Below are 17,086 nucleotides of genomic sequence, written 5' to 3' on the forward strand. Positions count from 1 at the left end.
ACTTCCAGTCAGCAGGGTCCCTTCATAGCCATATATTTGACCATATTTGGGGGCCATCTCATGACCATTGTGTCCCGTGGTGCCGGGAAGGCTCATTCCCAGGTCTAGGGAAGATTCCATCGATGGGCCACTCAGTGTGCTAAAACTGGACCAGCCCTTGTAAGTAGCAAAAGTCTCTGGACCACTGTCTTACTAGCCTCTTGGTACAGGAAAATATTCCCTCTTGTTGCTTCTTCCCATATCTAGAGTTACATTATTACAATCATTGATCTCATATGGAATTGCATATCAGCATTATATCACAGGCTCAGTCACACATTTGTTAAAGAAATAATCTTCTGAAACAAGTGACATGGAAAATAATATAGCCGTAGCTAGCAGTTATTAGTAAAGTCATAAGTAAGGATTATAAGTCAAGAACTTGCAGTACATAAAGTCTGTTATACCCCAAGTCATCTGACTTCATTTGTTAAATGACTATGCTGCTGCTGCTGCTGCTAAGTCGCTTCAGTCGTGTCCGACTCTGTGCGACCCCATAGACGGCAGCCCACCAGGCTCCGCCGTCCCTGGGATTCTCCAGGCAAGAACACTGGAGTGGGTTGCCATTTCCTTCTCCAATGCGTGAAAGTGAAGTTGCTCAGTCATATCCGACTTCACAACCCTGTGGACTGCCTGGTGTTAATCTCCTGATTGTACATTATGGAGCATCTTATCTTTATCTGAAGATTGGTTACTGAGATAAGCCTTAGAAACAAACTTAGAGTGTCCTTTTTAATAATTTAATTAAATCTTTTAGCAATATCATGTAACAAGGAACTGTCTCAGCAGTGAGTCTTAGTAAACACTAGACCTTAATTAACAAAACTAGAAACTTAGTTTAACAATTTATAAAACTTAATATTTAGTGATTTTTTATTATGGAGGCATTAACCCTGTAGCCAGGAAGGCTTTAACCCATCAAATAAAAACGAGGTTTGTCAGGGAGCTGGGAAAAGCCAAGAGGCCGTCTTGGATTTCCCATAGCCCTGACTCTGAGTTTCAGCTATTGTTTACCCATTTTTAATTCTCCAATTTAGGAGTAGACTGTTGCCATGTTTTAAGGACATTAGGATAGCACAAGTCTAACAGTGAGGGGTTAGTTTTTGTATAAGCAGAATGAGCTTTTACATGTACCATAATCTTAAATAGCGTTCATTTACTTTATTAAAGTAACAAAAGATTTTAAAAACAAATATGAATCACTTAAAGGCAAAGAAATTCATAATCTGTTATTGAAAGATTTATTCTAAGAAAACTTTGTTCTCTTGACATAGAGAGTAGACTAAATTCCAGTCTCTTACCAATTTACTAGATAGCAAACAAACAAAATTTATCAGTTAATCTTAGAAAAGTCTTTTCCATAAATCTTGAAGAACTAGCAGTATTTTTTAAAGGCATGAGAGTGAAACCGTACAAGGTATGTTTAAAATCTAATTAAATTATAATTTACAAAGTAGCCTGTTCATTGCTGTGACTTGTAACACTTTAACATGATAGCTAGAATTATAACTGACAACATTTTACCAGGACATATCAGATTTTCATGAATTTTACATAATTTGTAGGATATTTATATAAGTAGCATCACCCATACAGTATAACATGAGAAGACTCATCATTCTTCCAACAATATTTCCTATGCAATTTAACATGTCAGATGAATTCAGGTAGTTTAATAGCTCTTTGGGATGTCTCAGGGGCCCTCTGAAGCATCCCAAAGTCAGCTAGAAGTCAAGCTATTTAGGCAGTTTTGTCAATAAATATCAAAAGGGTTTATAACACTCAGTCAGATAGAATCATGTAGATCACTGTGAAATAATATGTTCACTTAGCCAAAATAACAAAGAAGATTCTAAAGGTAAACATAGAACAGATCACTTCAGAGAAAAAGAAACGTAAAATCCATTATCAAAGGCAGTTCAACATCTAAAAACTCTTTCCTTGGGGTCTACCTTTCATCACACCTTCTTTACTGAACATATACATCCTATTTTCCTTAAGCAATCAAGAATTGTCCTTTATATTAACATTCTATAGATTGGAGAATAAGCCAGTTGTTTCTAATTGCACATGCAAAAGGAACCAGTTTTGCAGTTCTTAAGAAAAAAATTTTTCGTTTCAATTAGTTTTCCCTGGAGTCTGTTTCTGGAGCGGGATGGCTGTGGAGAAGGCATTGAAAGTGTTAATGAAAGAGAGGTTGGGGAAGCGGGGGAAGAGGGACTCGACAGAGTAACAGAAGCGGAGGTGTAAGGTGGGGGCACCGTCAGGTCTTCTGGAGGGACCGTGAGGGCGGAATTTTCTTTGGTCAGCTGCTGGCACTGGGAGCCAAGGGCTCCCGAAGCTGCTTGCACGGAACCAGGGGTGGAGTTTCCCCGTGCAGATGATGTTTTGGCTGGTGGTGAGGGGCCAGAAGGGGAAAGGGGAAGGAGGATTTGGGAGGGGGGAAAGAAAGTATAGGGGGAGGGGCGGGAGCGCAGCAGCCAAAACGCCTGCGCATAGGGTACCTCAGACCACTTTCCCGTCCTCCGACAGTAATTATCTAAATCATGGAGGATGTTAAAATCAAAAGTCCCCGTTGAATGCCACTGAGAGCCATTATCAAGAGAATATTGGGGCCAGGCTTCAGAACAAAGAAAGGTCAACTGCTTATGGCAGATGTCCAGAGAGAGGAGATGTAACGTTTTGAGGTTGGCTAGGAGGCACTCTAAGGGGGCTGACCAGCCTTGATCAGGCTTGGAAGCGGCAGTCCCCATGACGAGCGGTGGAATATAGGCTTAGGGGTGAATCAGTCAGGCATCCCTGAAAGATTCAGCACCCAGCAAGGAGGGTCACCGCAGCCGAAAATAGACATCTCCAAGATCGACTGGTGCCGAGGAATTTAAGGGCCACCGCAGCCGAGACGGACGTCTCCGAATCGACTGGCGCCGAGGATGGGACTCCCTAAGATTGCTTGCCAAAGGGAAAGCTCACCCCAAAACTCGACTCGAGGGACTTACCCCATATCCTGCCGGACGATTGAGCAGTCTTATTGAGGCGATGGATCAGCCCAGGGTGTGGGCTGGGCCCGAGGGAGCCGTGGGCCCGGTGGCTGGCGGGGTGGGCTCTCACCTCGAGCCCCACGTTGGGCGCCAAATGTAAGGTCGAAACAGCCCAATGATGTTAAATAAAAGAACCCAAACACCAGACAGATAATATAACAGGCTTTAATGGCTGTGCACCCCTGGGCGGAACCCCAAGACCTAACAGAGCGAGGTCAGGAAGTCCATGCCAAACAAAAGCAAGAGGCAACTTATATAACTTTAGGCAAGATTTGGACTGGTGGTCTCTTATAGGTCAGTTAGCCGGGGGGCAAGCCTGGGTTGGTTGCTCGGTCTGCTCAAGGTTGTGCTGACACAGCAGAATAGTTCTTACTGTTTCTGGGCAGAATGCTGTTTCTGGACAGGAGGTTAGGAGAGGGTTAATCTCTACCAGGAACCGACACCTCAAGGACACTCTAGCAATGGGGGAGGGAATGAGGGAATAGAGCACAATAGTCAGCCTTTTCCCGCCAGTGGGAAGAAGAGAAGGGGGGAAGGGAAGAGGCCAAAATGGCCACTGAGGTCCGACCTTACACATATTCTTCATGATAAAGACACAGCCTTTCCTGACAAAAAACGAAAATCAAAGGAAGACATGCATCTCATTCTTCCATCATCTCTGCAAAGGGGCAGCATGCCCTTCACAGCAGTCACCAGACCATGGTTTGAGTACCACCATTTTCTAAGATGTCATGACAACCTCCTGGTTTTGTTGTTTATTTATCTGTTTGGGCTGCTTAAAGTCAACAACAATCTCTGAGATGTAAGAAAACTAGTTATGAAAGCTAAAACCAGAATAAATAGAGGTAGAGAAAGGAAACTAAGGCTTACTGAATAATTGGTGGTAGTTTCCCTCTTCGTTCTAAACAATCTTCAATTTGTATTTGGAGATCCACGTGGTTCCAGGAAGCCGACGCCACCCCAAACTCAGCAGGGGAATGTGTGACCTCAGCTGAACCCATCCTTGCATTTCACCCCTTAGGTGAGTGATTGTGTCACTATTGCTGCTGCTAAGTCACTTCAGTCGTGTCCAACTCTGTGCGACCCCACCGCCGACCCTGGGATTCTCCAGGCAAGAACACTGGAGTGGGCTGCCATTTCCTTCTCCAATGCGTGAAAGTGAAGTCGCTCAGTCGTGTCCGACTAGTAACGACCCCATGGACTGTAGCCCACCAGGCTCCTCTGTCCATGGGATTTTCTAGGCAAGAGTACTGGAGTGGCTTGCCATTGCCTTCTCGTGTCACTATTAGGCAGGTGTTTTTAAAAGGATGCAGCTGTGAATTGGACAGAGACTCCAAATTAGCAGTGACTTGGGGTGGTGGTGGTGATGGTGTAGTCCCTAAGTTATGTCTGACTCTTGCAACCCCATGGACTTTAGTCTACCAGGCTCCTCTGCCCAGGGGAGTCTCCAGGCAAGAATACTAGAGTGGGTTGCCATTTCCTTCTCCAGGGCATCTTCCCAACCCAGGAATTGAACCTGGGTCACCTGCACTGCAGGCAGATTCTTTACCGACTGAGCTATGAGGGAAGCCCCAGCAGTGACTTAAACAAGATCAAAGTTTATTTCTCTATCAGATACAACTCAAGCTGGTATAATAATTCTGCTCTGTGCCGGCAGCAGGGGCCCAAGCTCTTTCTATCTTGTTACTCTTCTCTTCCTCAAGTTCTGCTCTTATCTGAATATTTCCAAGAGTGCTTGCAACTAAAAAGCACTCATTTCCTCTTTTTACTCCAGGGGAAAAACACCAAAACTGTACACAATAGTTTCACTTACTTCTCATTGGCTAGAACTCAGTCACACAGTCACACTAACAGCAAAGGAAGATGGAAAACAGTTTTTTTTTTCCTAGGCATATATGTGCCTGGCTCCAATTATGTTACTAGGAAAGAAAAATAGATATTAGGGGTCAACTAGTAGTCTCTTCCTGGCCTGTGAACTGAACTATTGCAGATCCTCATGTTGTAGCCTGGAACCCAAGAGAACAGGTGCATATTCTTTTTCTGGATGTATGGTTTGCTGAAGTGGGAGCTTACTGACAGTACTAATTTTTGAAACCATAAGGAAACCAGTAATAGGATGAAGCTGCCAAGTGGAAACAAGCAAATCCCAGAAAAAAGTATCTAGATATCTAGTAACATCATAAAATTCTGGATCAAACCACATCTGAAGCTCTATCTTCACACTTTTCATTTATGTCACCTTTGTAAATTGTCCATATTTTCCAAAAGAGCTTGAACTGAAATGTTCTTATTTTCAATCAAAACATCCTAAGATATAGAATGAGATAGGGACAGAGAAAGAGATGAGAGAAAGGCCAAGGTAAATACTGAAAGATGACCAAGTATCATTAACACAAAGCTTTAATAGAAGTTACCTACAGAAACAGGGAGGATACAAGCTAAAACGGAAGTGTTGAATATCAACAAGAGCAGATGACCCAAATACTACCAAAACATCTCAGAACAAAGGATAGATGACAAAGAAGGGCTGGTACTGAGTAGTTAAGAAGTATGTTCTAAATAATTATTTTCCAAACTAGCTAGTGGGTATTAAACTCTACTGTGAAATCACTCTTTACTCCACCCTTTTCCATAGAAAAGACTTTGGTAGGTAAGATGATGCCTTAAATCTAAAAGCCTCATTAAGTTAGCAACTACTATAGATCAAAGACTTGGGTAGATGCCCCTGGCCTTAACTCTTCAACATATTCCACTGTTGTGGTCAGTGCTAGTCCTTGAACACAGCTTTGTAAATTTCCAAGTATGTTATCTAAGCTTCTTTAACTCTGGGCTCTGATGACAAGACCAAGCAAGTTTAAGCCTTCTGGCCTTTATTTTCCCTAAAGTTGCTAGGCAAAACTTTTAATATAAATGAAGATGAAATAGGCACAATTATTAGAAATTATTAAAGTAGTTTGCTTTTTTCTAAGATAATGAAAATGAATAAGTCAATGTGTTTGAATAAAAAGGAAACTGAAAAGATGAGAAAAAAGAAGTTGGAAGAAAGTTCATTCTTCATGGTCAGAAACAAATGAGAGGTAGAGATGGAATTAGAATTGGGCTCTACTCGTTCTAATAGACATCTTACCTAAAATTCCTTCTATGTATTTATTTACAGACTGAGAAGACTTACAGTAGGGATAAGTCCTAACAGAAATATGGCTTAAAATTGATAGCCTCCTACTGCAAAAGGTCATTCAAATTTGAAAACAAACACCAGACATTCCAGGAAGCATTTTCATGCATTATTTTGCAGATGAGACAGGAAACGTACAACACAAGAGTGTTAAGAGTGGAGATTGTGGAGCTGAGCATTTGTTCATTTCATAAACAGTGATTGCCATGAGCCAATCTACGTGCTGAGGATATAGTGTTAAATGAAATGGACAAGAAACCCCTGTCTTTAGAGGCTTCAGGTGGTTATAAGGGCTAAGAAGAAAAGTGTAAGGAGGTTGGGGAGTTCTGGGATAGCAAGGGAGGGAGTCAGCTTTAAATAGGAGAATCAGGGAAAGACGCCTTGAGAAGGTGACTGTATTCATTGTCTGTTGTACCAATAGAAAAATTATTATCCCATAGTTTCTATGGGTCAGGAATTTGAGAGCAGCTAAGTTGGGTGGTTCTGACTCAAGGTCTCTCATAAAGATGTTGTCAGCTGGGGCGGCAGGCATCTGAGGCTGGTCTGGGGCTGAAGAATCCACAGTTTGGCAAACCTCAGTTCTTTTCTGTGTGACTGTCTCTGTGTGCTTCTGAGAGTATTTGCAACCCAGCAGTTAACTACTCCATCCCCCAGAGCAAGTGATGAGAGAGAGAACTCGAAATGCAAGCTACAGGCTTTTATAATCTCATCCCAGAAGTGACAGACCAATCCTTCTGCTGTATGCTCTTGTTCACACACATGAAACCTGGGACACTGTGGGAGACTACCAGAGTGTGCCTATTAGGAGGCCAGGATCCCTGGGGGCTTCCTTGGAGTCTGGATAACATTGACATTGAATAAATACCTGAAAGATATGAGTTCAAAGACATAAATCTTCAGATGAATAACTTAATTTTTATAAATTTAGTTTTCTCAATACACTAGAAATGTTTACAATATCTACATTGTCAGCATATTGAGAAGCCTTTGATAATATCAACACATTTCTTTGGCTCAGAGCCTGGCATTTCATAAAGGAGCATTACATGTCAGTCAGCTCTTAGCATTATTGTTGATGTGGTTGTCATCATCATCTTCATTTTACAGATGAGAAAGCTGAGCCTTCAAGATTTAAATCCTCTAAAGTGGTACTGGAGAAGACTCTTGAGAGTCCCTTGGACTGCAAGGAGATCCAACCAGTCCATTCTAAAGGAGATCAATCCTGGGTGTTCATTGGAAGGACTGATGCTAAAGCTGAAACTCCAATACTTTGGCCATCTCATGCGACGAGCTGACTCACTGGAAAAGAATCTGATGCTAGGAAGGATTGCGGGTGGGAGGAGAAGGGGAAGACAGAGAATGAGACGGCTGGATGGCATCACCTACTTGATGCATATGGGTTTGGGTGAGCTCTGGGAGTTGGTGATGGAGAGGGAGGCCTGGCGTGCTGTGATTCATGGGGTCGCAAAGAGTCAGACACGACTGAGCGACTGAAATGAACTGAACTGAACTGAACTGAAAGCAACTATACTCTGATAAAAATGAATGAAAGTTGTTTTAAAATCTTTGTCCAAGAAAAAGATTTAAATCCTCCCTAATGGTCACGTCCCTGAAACAGATAATAATCATATTCAAACTTTCTGAATTCAATAGCTTCTTTCTTTATTTTACTGCGCTACCTCATAGGTTTGGAAAAGGAAATGACAACGCACTCCAGTGGTCTTGCCTGGAGAATCCCATGGACAAAGGAGCCCAGTGGGCTATAGTCCATGAGGTCGCAAAGAGTCAGACATGACTGAGAGACTAACACACACCTCATAGATACCTTGGAAAGGATAGATAAAAGATCTGAAGATTATTACAAAGCAAGAATAAGAAAATTAAAATTATATGAGGAAAGAAAGGCAAAAAGACTCAAAACCCACCAAAAATAACCACCAATAAGCTATTAGGAGTGCTTTTTGGCTTAAAGTAATAGAAAACCCAACTCTCTGTGGCTTACACAAGGAGTATGAAGGTCAATAATCACTAGCTTTCATCTGACAGTTACCTTTTGGCCTTTTGTCTTCTTGCTTTTTGTTTCATAGTTACAAGATGACTCTTTTAGCTTCTGGCATCCCATTGACAATTCAGGAAGAGAGAAGGGTGGTACGCACAAGCTCTGCTTTCCAAGATGCCTCAGCTGACTTTTATTTACACCTCATGGGGTCGCGGAGAGTCGGACACGACTGAGCGACTGAACTGAACTGAACTGAATCAGCAAGAGCTGTATCAGCAGCTCCCTAGTTCAGGCGTAGGTGGCAAAGGCTAGACTTCAACCAATCATGACTCATCCCTAGCCCTAGACACATTCAGTTCAGTTCACTGCCCAAGAAAAATCTGAGTTCTGTTCTTGGAAAAAAATGTCTATGTCTACTGCAGACAACTGACAGTTTCCTCCATAGTAAGTGGATTCCCCAAGAGAAAAACACCCACCAAGCATGGTTGTTTGTTCCACACTTTTCAGGTGAAATCTATGCAAATACTTTCGTAATAACTGAGAAGAGTTATCATAATTTTGTAGCTTCTATGTCAGAGATATAAAAACTGCGGAAGAGGACTTCCCTGGTAGTTTATTGGTTCAGAATCCACCTGCCAATGCAGGGGACATGGGTTCGATCCCTGGTCTGAGAAGATACCACAGGCCATGGAGCAACTAAGCTCATTCACCACAACTACTGAAGCCTTCACGCCTAGAGTCCGTGCTCTGCAACATGAGAAGGCACTATAATGAGAAGCCCTCACACCACAATGAAGACCAGCTCCCTACTCACCTCACCTAGAGGAAGCCCATGAGCAGCAGTGAAGACCCAGCACAGTCAAAAGGAAAGAAATAATAAAATTTTTTAAAAAAAACTGAAGAAAAGCTTCTGGGCAAATGGCTCCTGGGAAACATCTAGTTTTGTTTACAGTATCTCTCAGTGGCAGGTGAGACAAAGCTGACTTCAACTTAGCAAAGGCTCTTAAAGGGCACCAAACAATATAACCCCTCGGCAACTGAGCCAAACAAGATTGTCACTGCTGCCTACAGTCTACCCTCACTGCCCTTGCCATTGTCTGCACAGCCCTGTGCTTCCTTCTGAGGTAATTCAGGATACTACTTCCTGCTCCTGGTTCAGTTCAGTTCAATTCAGCCACTAAGTCATGTCCGACTCTTTGCGACCCCATGAATCACAGCACGCCAGGTCCCTGTCCATCACCAACTCCCGGAGTTCACTCAAACTCATGTCCATCGAGTCAGTGATGCCATCCAGCCATCTCATTCTCTGTCGTCCCCTTCTCCTCCCGCCCCCAATCCCTCCCAGCATCAGAGTCTTTTCCAGTGAGGTCCTGCTCCTGGTAGGTAGCAACAAATGTTCTCACAATTCCAAATCACAGACATTATACACATCACATAGAACAAATCTCTTTTTTCATTATTTGTGGTATTTGATGATTTTTGTCACCATTCTCCATTCTTTGTGGGGCCAGAGAACCCCCGGAGGCATATTCTACAATGGAAATTTTCCAAAAGCTCACAAAAGTATAAGACAGCCTTGAAAAACAACGATTCTGCCTCAAATAATCTAATGAAACCACCACGATGCAGAGAACTTTTTAAATAACTGAGGGAAAGCAGATGCTTCTAAAGAATCTCCGTACCACTGAAATCATGAGGCAGTGTGGTGTGTTAGAAAGAACAGAGAGCATCAGAATCCCTAATTTCTAAGCCCTGTTTGTCTAGCTAGAAGCCCTGAGGCATGAAGCAATTCATTTATGCTGACACTGAGATATTTTCTGCAAAACAGACAGGTTGAGGGGGTGGATCTGGGGCTGACCCTTCAAAAATGGTATTTTGTGTGAAAATGCTTTCTGGATAGCTACATTTTATTATGAGACAATTTTGTGGCAGAGCCCATGCAAACTTTACTCTCATCTCATTTGAGCCCAATCTACATGGTAGATGCTGTTACTGCTTTCCGTTCCGTTCCGTCGCTCAGTCGTGTCCGACTCTTTGCGACCCCATGGACTGTAGCCTACCAGGCTTCTCCGTCCATGGGATTCTCCAGGCAAGAATACTGGAGTGGGTTACCGTTTCCTTCTCCAGGGGATCTTCCCGACCCAGGGATCGAACCCGGGTCTCCCGAATTGGAGGCAGACGCTTTAACCTCTAGTTGATAAAATTGGGGACAGGAAGAATATAGTGACTTAGTCTTATGACAGAGACCGAAAATCACAGGGCTTGGATTCAACTGTGGATCTGTATGGCTCCACCCATTACAGAGTTGTTATTTTTTATTTAGAGTCTCTCTCTCGCCCACAAACACACACATACACACATTCAGTGGCTGCGATCGTGGCAGTTGTATTCTCTAGTCTTGTCTGTTTTCCAAAACATCTCACGGTCCTCCAGGTCTGCCCAAGATAATATTTTAGAATCTTCAAATGAGGCTCAACAACTCACTCTAGTATCCTATCTTCCCTAGACGTATCTGTTGTTTTTGAAACAAACACATATGTGAGCATACACACAGATAACACAATCCATTTTAGATCTTGCAGTTTGGGGTGAATTATCAGAAGATGAATAAAATGACTGATACAGATTAAATTGAAAAAATGAAAGGAATAAAATTGCTGAAGCAACAACACTTATAGAAGCCAATAATCTTCAAACAGAGAAGCTTATTGACATTTTGGCTAGATATGGAAAATCAAAGAGATGGGAAGTATGAGGAGAAAATTATTCTGCCTTTTATAAATGAGAAGAAGGATGGGGGAGAGGCAGGGAAGCAGTACAAGCTAGGGAAGTAATTATAGTAAGATACATTTAGTTTCAGAAAATTTCTTTCATAGCCAGAAAATGCCACATTATAAAGTTAGGGACTTAATACTCCTAAGTCCATTACAGATAGAATCTTTACCATGCTGGAAATAATTGAAAAGCAGAGGCATGCAATAGACCACTTTATGGCCTCTTTGATTTCTCCAGGCTGTTTGAAGAGTTGAATTCTGGAAAGGATTTGAAAACTGGGCACTGGAACTCTGACCAGCTAATTGCCAATGAAGAAGAATGAATTACTCTGCAATTATATTAAAGGTGAAAGAGGTCCCAGAGAAAAATTCTAACCAAAAAAATGGACTGACATGGGATAAAAGCTTGATTGGTAACAGCCATGACTATTAAGATGTTGGGCTTGAGTTCAAAGAGAGGACAAGATCAACTTTATGTCTGACAGTCTTAAGACAAGGTCACCACCTTCTATCAAGTATATGCCAGCTTATTCAGATATGTCATTCCATGTCATACATCCTTTCTTCAACCACCGAAGTTTTAAAAACTGCTATCAGATTTGTTTAACATGACTTGTACCTGGATTTGTTCTTAACATTTTGCATCCAAGTCATTAGTTTGGCCATTGTAAAGTTACAGACAAATTTATGACAGAGAGGCACAAGATAGACTCATTCTTCTAAACTTATAGGTGGTTAGTGACCTTATGGAACTCATTAATCCCCAAAGCTGATAGAGCTTGAAAATAGAGATAGATTACAAGCAGGTTTTCATAATTCTTGGAGGTCACACAATAATGGATCATGAAGAAAAGAGAGACCCAACAATTATCTTTTGGGTATCTAATAAGGTTTCCACATAAAATTCATGACACCCAATTCAATTTCAGAGATTTTTTAGTGTAAGGATATCCCATACAGTATTTGAAATATACTTGTACTTAAAAAGGTATTGTTTATCTGAAATTCAAATGTAACTAATCATCTTAGTTTGGTTTGATATATTTTTCTTTTGCTTGTTTGCTTGCTTGCTTTTTTTTTGCCAAGTCTGGCACCTTAGTTTCTGTTTATGTAGGGTCCCAATTCACATGGTGATTAAGGAAAAATTTCCCGGCTTAAAAAATATCAAGAAAAATTATTTAAATCACTCAAAGTCTTAATCTACTTGATTTTGTATCATTGTACTATCTCTCAGTGATTCCATACAGACCGTTTTTCTCCCAGTGTTGACAAATTCTCAGTTGAACACCAAATGAAGTCTTTGGGTTGTGTTTATGGGCCCTGCTATATAAATAAATAAATAAATAAAGTCTGACTTTTAAAGTTAATGTTTATCAAAAAAAAAAAAATACAGGTGCATGGTTTTAAATGCCTGCCAACCAACCAACGAATCGCTCAGTCGTGTCTGACTCTGTGAACCCATGGAATGTAGCCTTCCAGGCTCCTATGTCCATGGAATTCTCCAGGCAAGAATACTGGAGTGGGTTGCCAACAGTGGCACTTATTTTAATGACATATCCACATTCTTCTGCACCCTTCAGACCAACTCCCCACAGGCAACAAACATGCAAACTCTTTTATTGCTTTCCTTAAATTAATATTTATTTCCATATGTATAAATAATAGGGCTGTACTATTCTTTGCTAACTCACCCATTTTAGATATTATCTATACATTTTATGATACTTCTGAGCCAGTCTGTATTTTATGACCATGCCTTCTTTGGACAGTCCTTCATAGTTTTTGGAGTCAGTCATTGCCTTGGGTTCATTTTCTTGTGTTAGCCTGATTTTCTAAGTACAATCTGCTAAATTTTTCAAATGCTTCAACATATCTACTACACACCTAATATTTTCCATTTACCCACACACATCAGTTCCATTTTCTTTCTTCAGCAAAGATCTCCACCCACTTTTGCTCCATTCTGGACCTTCATTTCTAGGTCTGCTACTCAATGGTCATTCTAGGTCTTTTCCTTTGCAAGTCTCCTGTATTGGAGTGCCCATTCCTGAATTCTATGTTTGCTTTTTCACTGTTTTCTACCCAGTTGTTTATAGGAGTACAACCTCTAGAATCTTCATAGAGCAGGATACTATGAATATATTTTAAGTCTTTGCAAAAGAATTTTTAAGTCTTTGCAAGCATGAGAGAGTCGTTTCCCCAGAAAATAAATATCCTGTCTCTTGTTAGGAGTGCACATGGAAGGGTAGTCTACTGGCTGAAAAGAGTGGAATGGGGAATCTTGGCATTAAGAGCTCCATATTATTTTCTTTTCTAACCCACCTGTTTCTTTCAGTTCAGTTCAGTTCAGTTCAGTCGCTCAGTCATGTCCAACTCTCTGCAACCCCATGAATCACAGCACGCCAGGCCTCCCTGTCCATCACCAACTCCCGGAGTTCACTCAAACTCATGTCCATCGAGTCGGTGATGCCATCCAGCCATCTCATTCTCCATCGTCCCCGTCTCCTCCCACCTCCCCTGCCCTTAGTTATAGCTTTTTTGAATACAAGTGAGAAATAAAAAAGTTACTAATGTTAGGGACAGTATGTACCAGACACTTTATCAAATTTTAAAAAGGTCTATTTCTAACATTTGAGGCTGCCATCAACCAAATCAAGGGCTTCCCTGGTGGCTCAGTCAGTATAGAGTCTGCCCTCAAGGCGAGAGACCTGGATTCGATCTCTGGGTCAGGAAGATCCCCTGTAGAAGGAAATGGCAACCCATTCCAGTGTCCTTTCCTGGAGAGTTCCATGCACAGAGAAGACTGGTGGGCTACAGTCCATGGGGTCACAAAGAGTCAGACTTGACTGTGACTTTCACTTTTTCAACAAATCACCTCCTCAAATATTGCTTTTTTAATCATGATAAGAATAACTCTAAAAGGTTCTAACTTACATGTATGAAAAGGAAAAGAGGGCATTTGCTAACTGTCTATTGAAACTGTACTGGAGAATTCGAGAACAGGTACAAATGGAGTTAAGAAATCCTAAAATGACTAGCGATGTAATACTAGTTGGGAAATACAAACGGTACTGGTCTATAGCTGAGGGCAGTAAAGGCTACTGCATGCGAAGGATGGAGGCTACCATGCTCAGAACTCCAGTGGTTGAGAACAGGGATCCAGGGTGTAGTCCCAGCTTCATAGCGTCTCATCAGCTCTGGATCCAGTTTCTATCTCATACTGAATTCTCCATCACCACTCTGAATCTCTCCCTTCTTGTGTGTTTCAGCAGAATATCAGGCCATGTTGAACACTATCCCAGTGCCTTCATTCCAGAAAGTGCCCCAGACAAAAGAGATTTGTGAACTCCTCCATAGACGGTTTAGAAAAGAGTGATGGGCCAGAGCCAGGGAAGCGGGGAGTCTCAACACTTTTATAGCAATTGAGTAAGGACTGGATTTTGGCCATCATTTCTTTCAAATTCCTCTCTAACTGCCACTGGCTTTTAGTTTGTCTCTAGCTAATTTGCTAGCTAGCTGTCTTTCCTCCAGAGCCCCTCTGCCCGTTTCCACACTGGTTCCTGGAGAGCGCTCACATTCTTTTTTTAATGAGAGGAATTTAATTCCTTTGTTTCAATTTTTGACCTTCAAGACATCTACAGAGACCATCATTTTGTGGATAAACAACCTATTAATGTATTTTTGCTAAGCAAAAAGTTATCTGATGCAGAAAGAAATGCTGCCACCCCTTAGAGAGACAGACATGGATGTACCTGTGTTATTAGTAAAGAAAAGTTTTATTTTCCTCATACCTTCTTATAGTTGTAGGTGTGGTCACATTTTTATAAATACATATGTGTATGCACATTACACATATACTTCATATACATGCATACATGTATATACTATACACACAAATTTAGACATGTTTAGAGAGAGAGAGAGAAAGAGAAATTAGGAATTATATTTACCAAAACTCCTTATCAACCATCAGAGAAATTAATTCTGGAAAGTCAATGCTCTGTAACAACCTAGAGGTGTGGGATGGGGTGGGAGGTGGGAGGGAGGTTCAGGGTTGGGGGGGACGTACATATACCTATGGCTGACTCATGTTGATGTATGGCAGAAGCCAACACAATGTTGCAAAGCAATTATCCCCCCATTAAAAAAAAAAAAGATTAAAACAATCAGTTCAGTTCAGTTCAGTCACTCAGTCGTGTCCGACTCTCCGCGACCCCATGAATCACAGCACGCCAGGCCTCCCTGTTCATCACCAACTCCCGGAGTACACTCAAACTCATGTCCACAGAGTCGGTAATGCCATCCAGCCATCTCATTCTCCGTCGTCCCCTTCTCCTCCCGCCCCCAACCTTTCTCAGCATCAGAGTCTTTTCCAGTGAGTCAACTCATCGCATGAGGTGGCCAAAGTACTGCAGTTTCAGCTTTAGCATCAGTCCCTCCAATGAACATCCAGGATTGATCTCCTTTAGAATGGACTGGTTGGATCTCCTTGCAGTATAAGGGACTCTCATGAGTCTTCTCCAACACCACAGTTCAAAAGCATCGATTCTTCGGCGATCAGCCTTCTTCACAATCCAACTCTCACATCCATACATGACCACGGGAAAAACCGTTGCCTTGACTAGACGGACCTTGGTTGGCAAAGTAATGTCTCTGCTTTTTAATATACTATCAAGGTTGGTCATAACTTTCCTTCCAAGGAGCAAGCGTCTTTTAATTTCATGGCTGCAATCAGCATCTGCAGTGATTTTGGAGCCCAAAAAAACAAAGTCTGACACTGTTTCCACTGTTTTTCCATCTATAACCCAAGCTATAACATTAATGGGGAATTCCCAGGTAGCTCAGTGGGTAAAGAATCTGCCTGCAGTGCAGGAAACCCGGCTTCAACCCCTGGGTCAGGAATATCACCTGGAGAAGGAAATGGCATCCCACTGCAGTATTCTTGCCTGGAAAATGCCTGGACAGAGAAGCCTGGTGGGCTACAGTCCATGGGGTCGCATGAGTCAGACATGTCTTAGCAACTAAAACACCACCAATAATATAATAGCAAAGAATATGCTATCTTAAAAAAATAGAAGAGATTTGGACAATGTGCTCAGAGGTTTCTAGTCACTACCTCTGGAACCAGCCTCTCAGCTATCCTCAGCCACTGGGACCACCCAACACAATTTTTTGAGCTTTACTCCTTATTAGGGATCAACCACAAGCTCCCAGGTTTGTCAGAATTATTTCACTAACATGGAAGCTGTCATCAACCACCATGTATCTGTGGGCCTCCTAAACCTACCTCTCTCTGGCTTCTATTTCCACCTCTACAATGTGGCTCCAGAAGGTGTGTGCCATCTTTTTCCAGAAATCGGCCAAGGAGAATTAAGAGGGCATCCAGCACCTCTTGAAAATGCAAAACCACTGTGGCAGCAGTCCCCCTCTTCCAGAACATGTAGTAACCATCCCAAGACAAGTGGGGCAAACCAGAGCGCTGTGGAAGCAGTCATTCTTATGGAGAAGAACCTGAGCTACGACCTCGTGGACCTGCACACCCTGGTTTTGCCCAGGCAAGCCCACACCTCTGTGACTTACAGAGAGCGACTTCTCGCAGAAGCAGTGAAACTCATCCAGAAGATGTATGACCACGTGACTAACCTCCGCAGGATGACTGGTCTGCAGGTGAGGGTGGGCAAGCATCTCATTGAAAGGTTCACCCTCAAGCTTGACTAGCAGCCTTGAAAGCCCAGTGGCCTTTAAGGAGCCTCTTTGGTATCAGAGCTTCTTCTTGAAGCTCCTCTCTGTAGCCACTAGGCAGCTTTTTAACCGCCCTGGATCCCTTCCCCAGGATGTGGAAATAATAAAGCTTTTGCAGCCCCCCCCCCCAAAAAGTTTTGATTTTCTGCATTTTTACAGAGATGTATTACTCAAACAATGAGAAAACGAAAGTGAAACTATCTCCATTTAGAAAAGTTAAGTGAGGACTAAACATAAAAAGTCTACATAGAACTATAGAGAATGTTTTTTCAAAAGAAAGAAAAAAAAAGACATTTATAAAAAGGAGGGAGAGAGGAAT

At 42.0% G+C, this 17,086-nt stretch overlaps 1 protein-coding gene across 1 annotated transcript; it reads left to right on the plus strand.

Annotated features, from left to right (window-relative positions):
• Nucleotides 1-3,075: 3,075 nt before the first annotated feature.
• Nucleotides 3,076-16,743, plus strand: LOC129547537 (ferritin light chain-like). The gene is made up of 3 exons (XM_088831680.1): nucleotides 3,076-3,173; nucleotides 8,340-8,400; nucleotides 16,219-16,743. Exons 1-3 carry the CDS (start codon nucleotides 3,076-3,078, stop codon nucleotides 16,741-16,743), a joined length of 684 nt encoding a protein of 227 aa, XP_088687806.1.
• The last annotated feature ends 343 nt before the right edge of the window (nucleotides 16,744-17,086 follow it).

The sequence above is a fragment of the Moschus berezovskii genome, chromosome 24 (assembly GCF_049115385.1).
Source record: "Moschus berezovskii isolate FMDL1 chromosome 24, NW_MosBer_1.0, whole genome shotgun sequence".
Taxonomy (NCBI): Eukaryota; Metazoa; Chordata; class Mammalia; order Artiodactyla; family Moschidae; genus Moschus; species Moschus berezovskii.

What these genes read in the sequence shown, in the direction of transcription:
- LOC129547537 (XM_088831680.1), top strand. Translation starts at nt 3,076, where the DNA reads ATGGATCAGCCCAGGGTGTGGGCTGGGCCCGAGGGAGCCGTGGGCCCG. An exon ending in CCCCACGTTGGGCGCCAAAT is followed by an intron (nt 3,174 to 8,339) that starts GTAAGGTCGAAA and finishes TTTGTTTCATAG; the next exon opens with TTACAAGATGACTCTTTTAG. An exon ending in TTCAGGAAGAGAGAAGGGTG is followed by an intron (nt 8,401 to 16,218) that starts GTACGCACAAGC and finishes ACTCCTTATTAG; the next exon opens with GGATCAACCACAAGCTCCCA.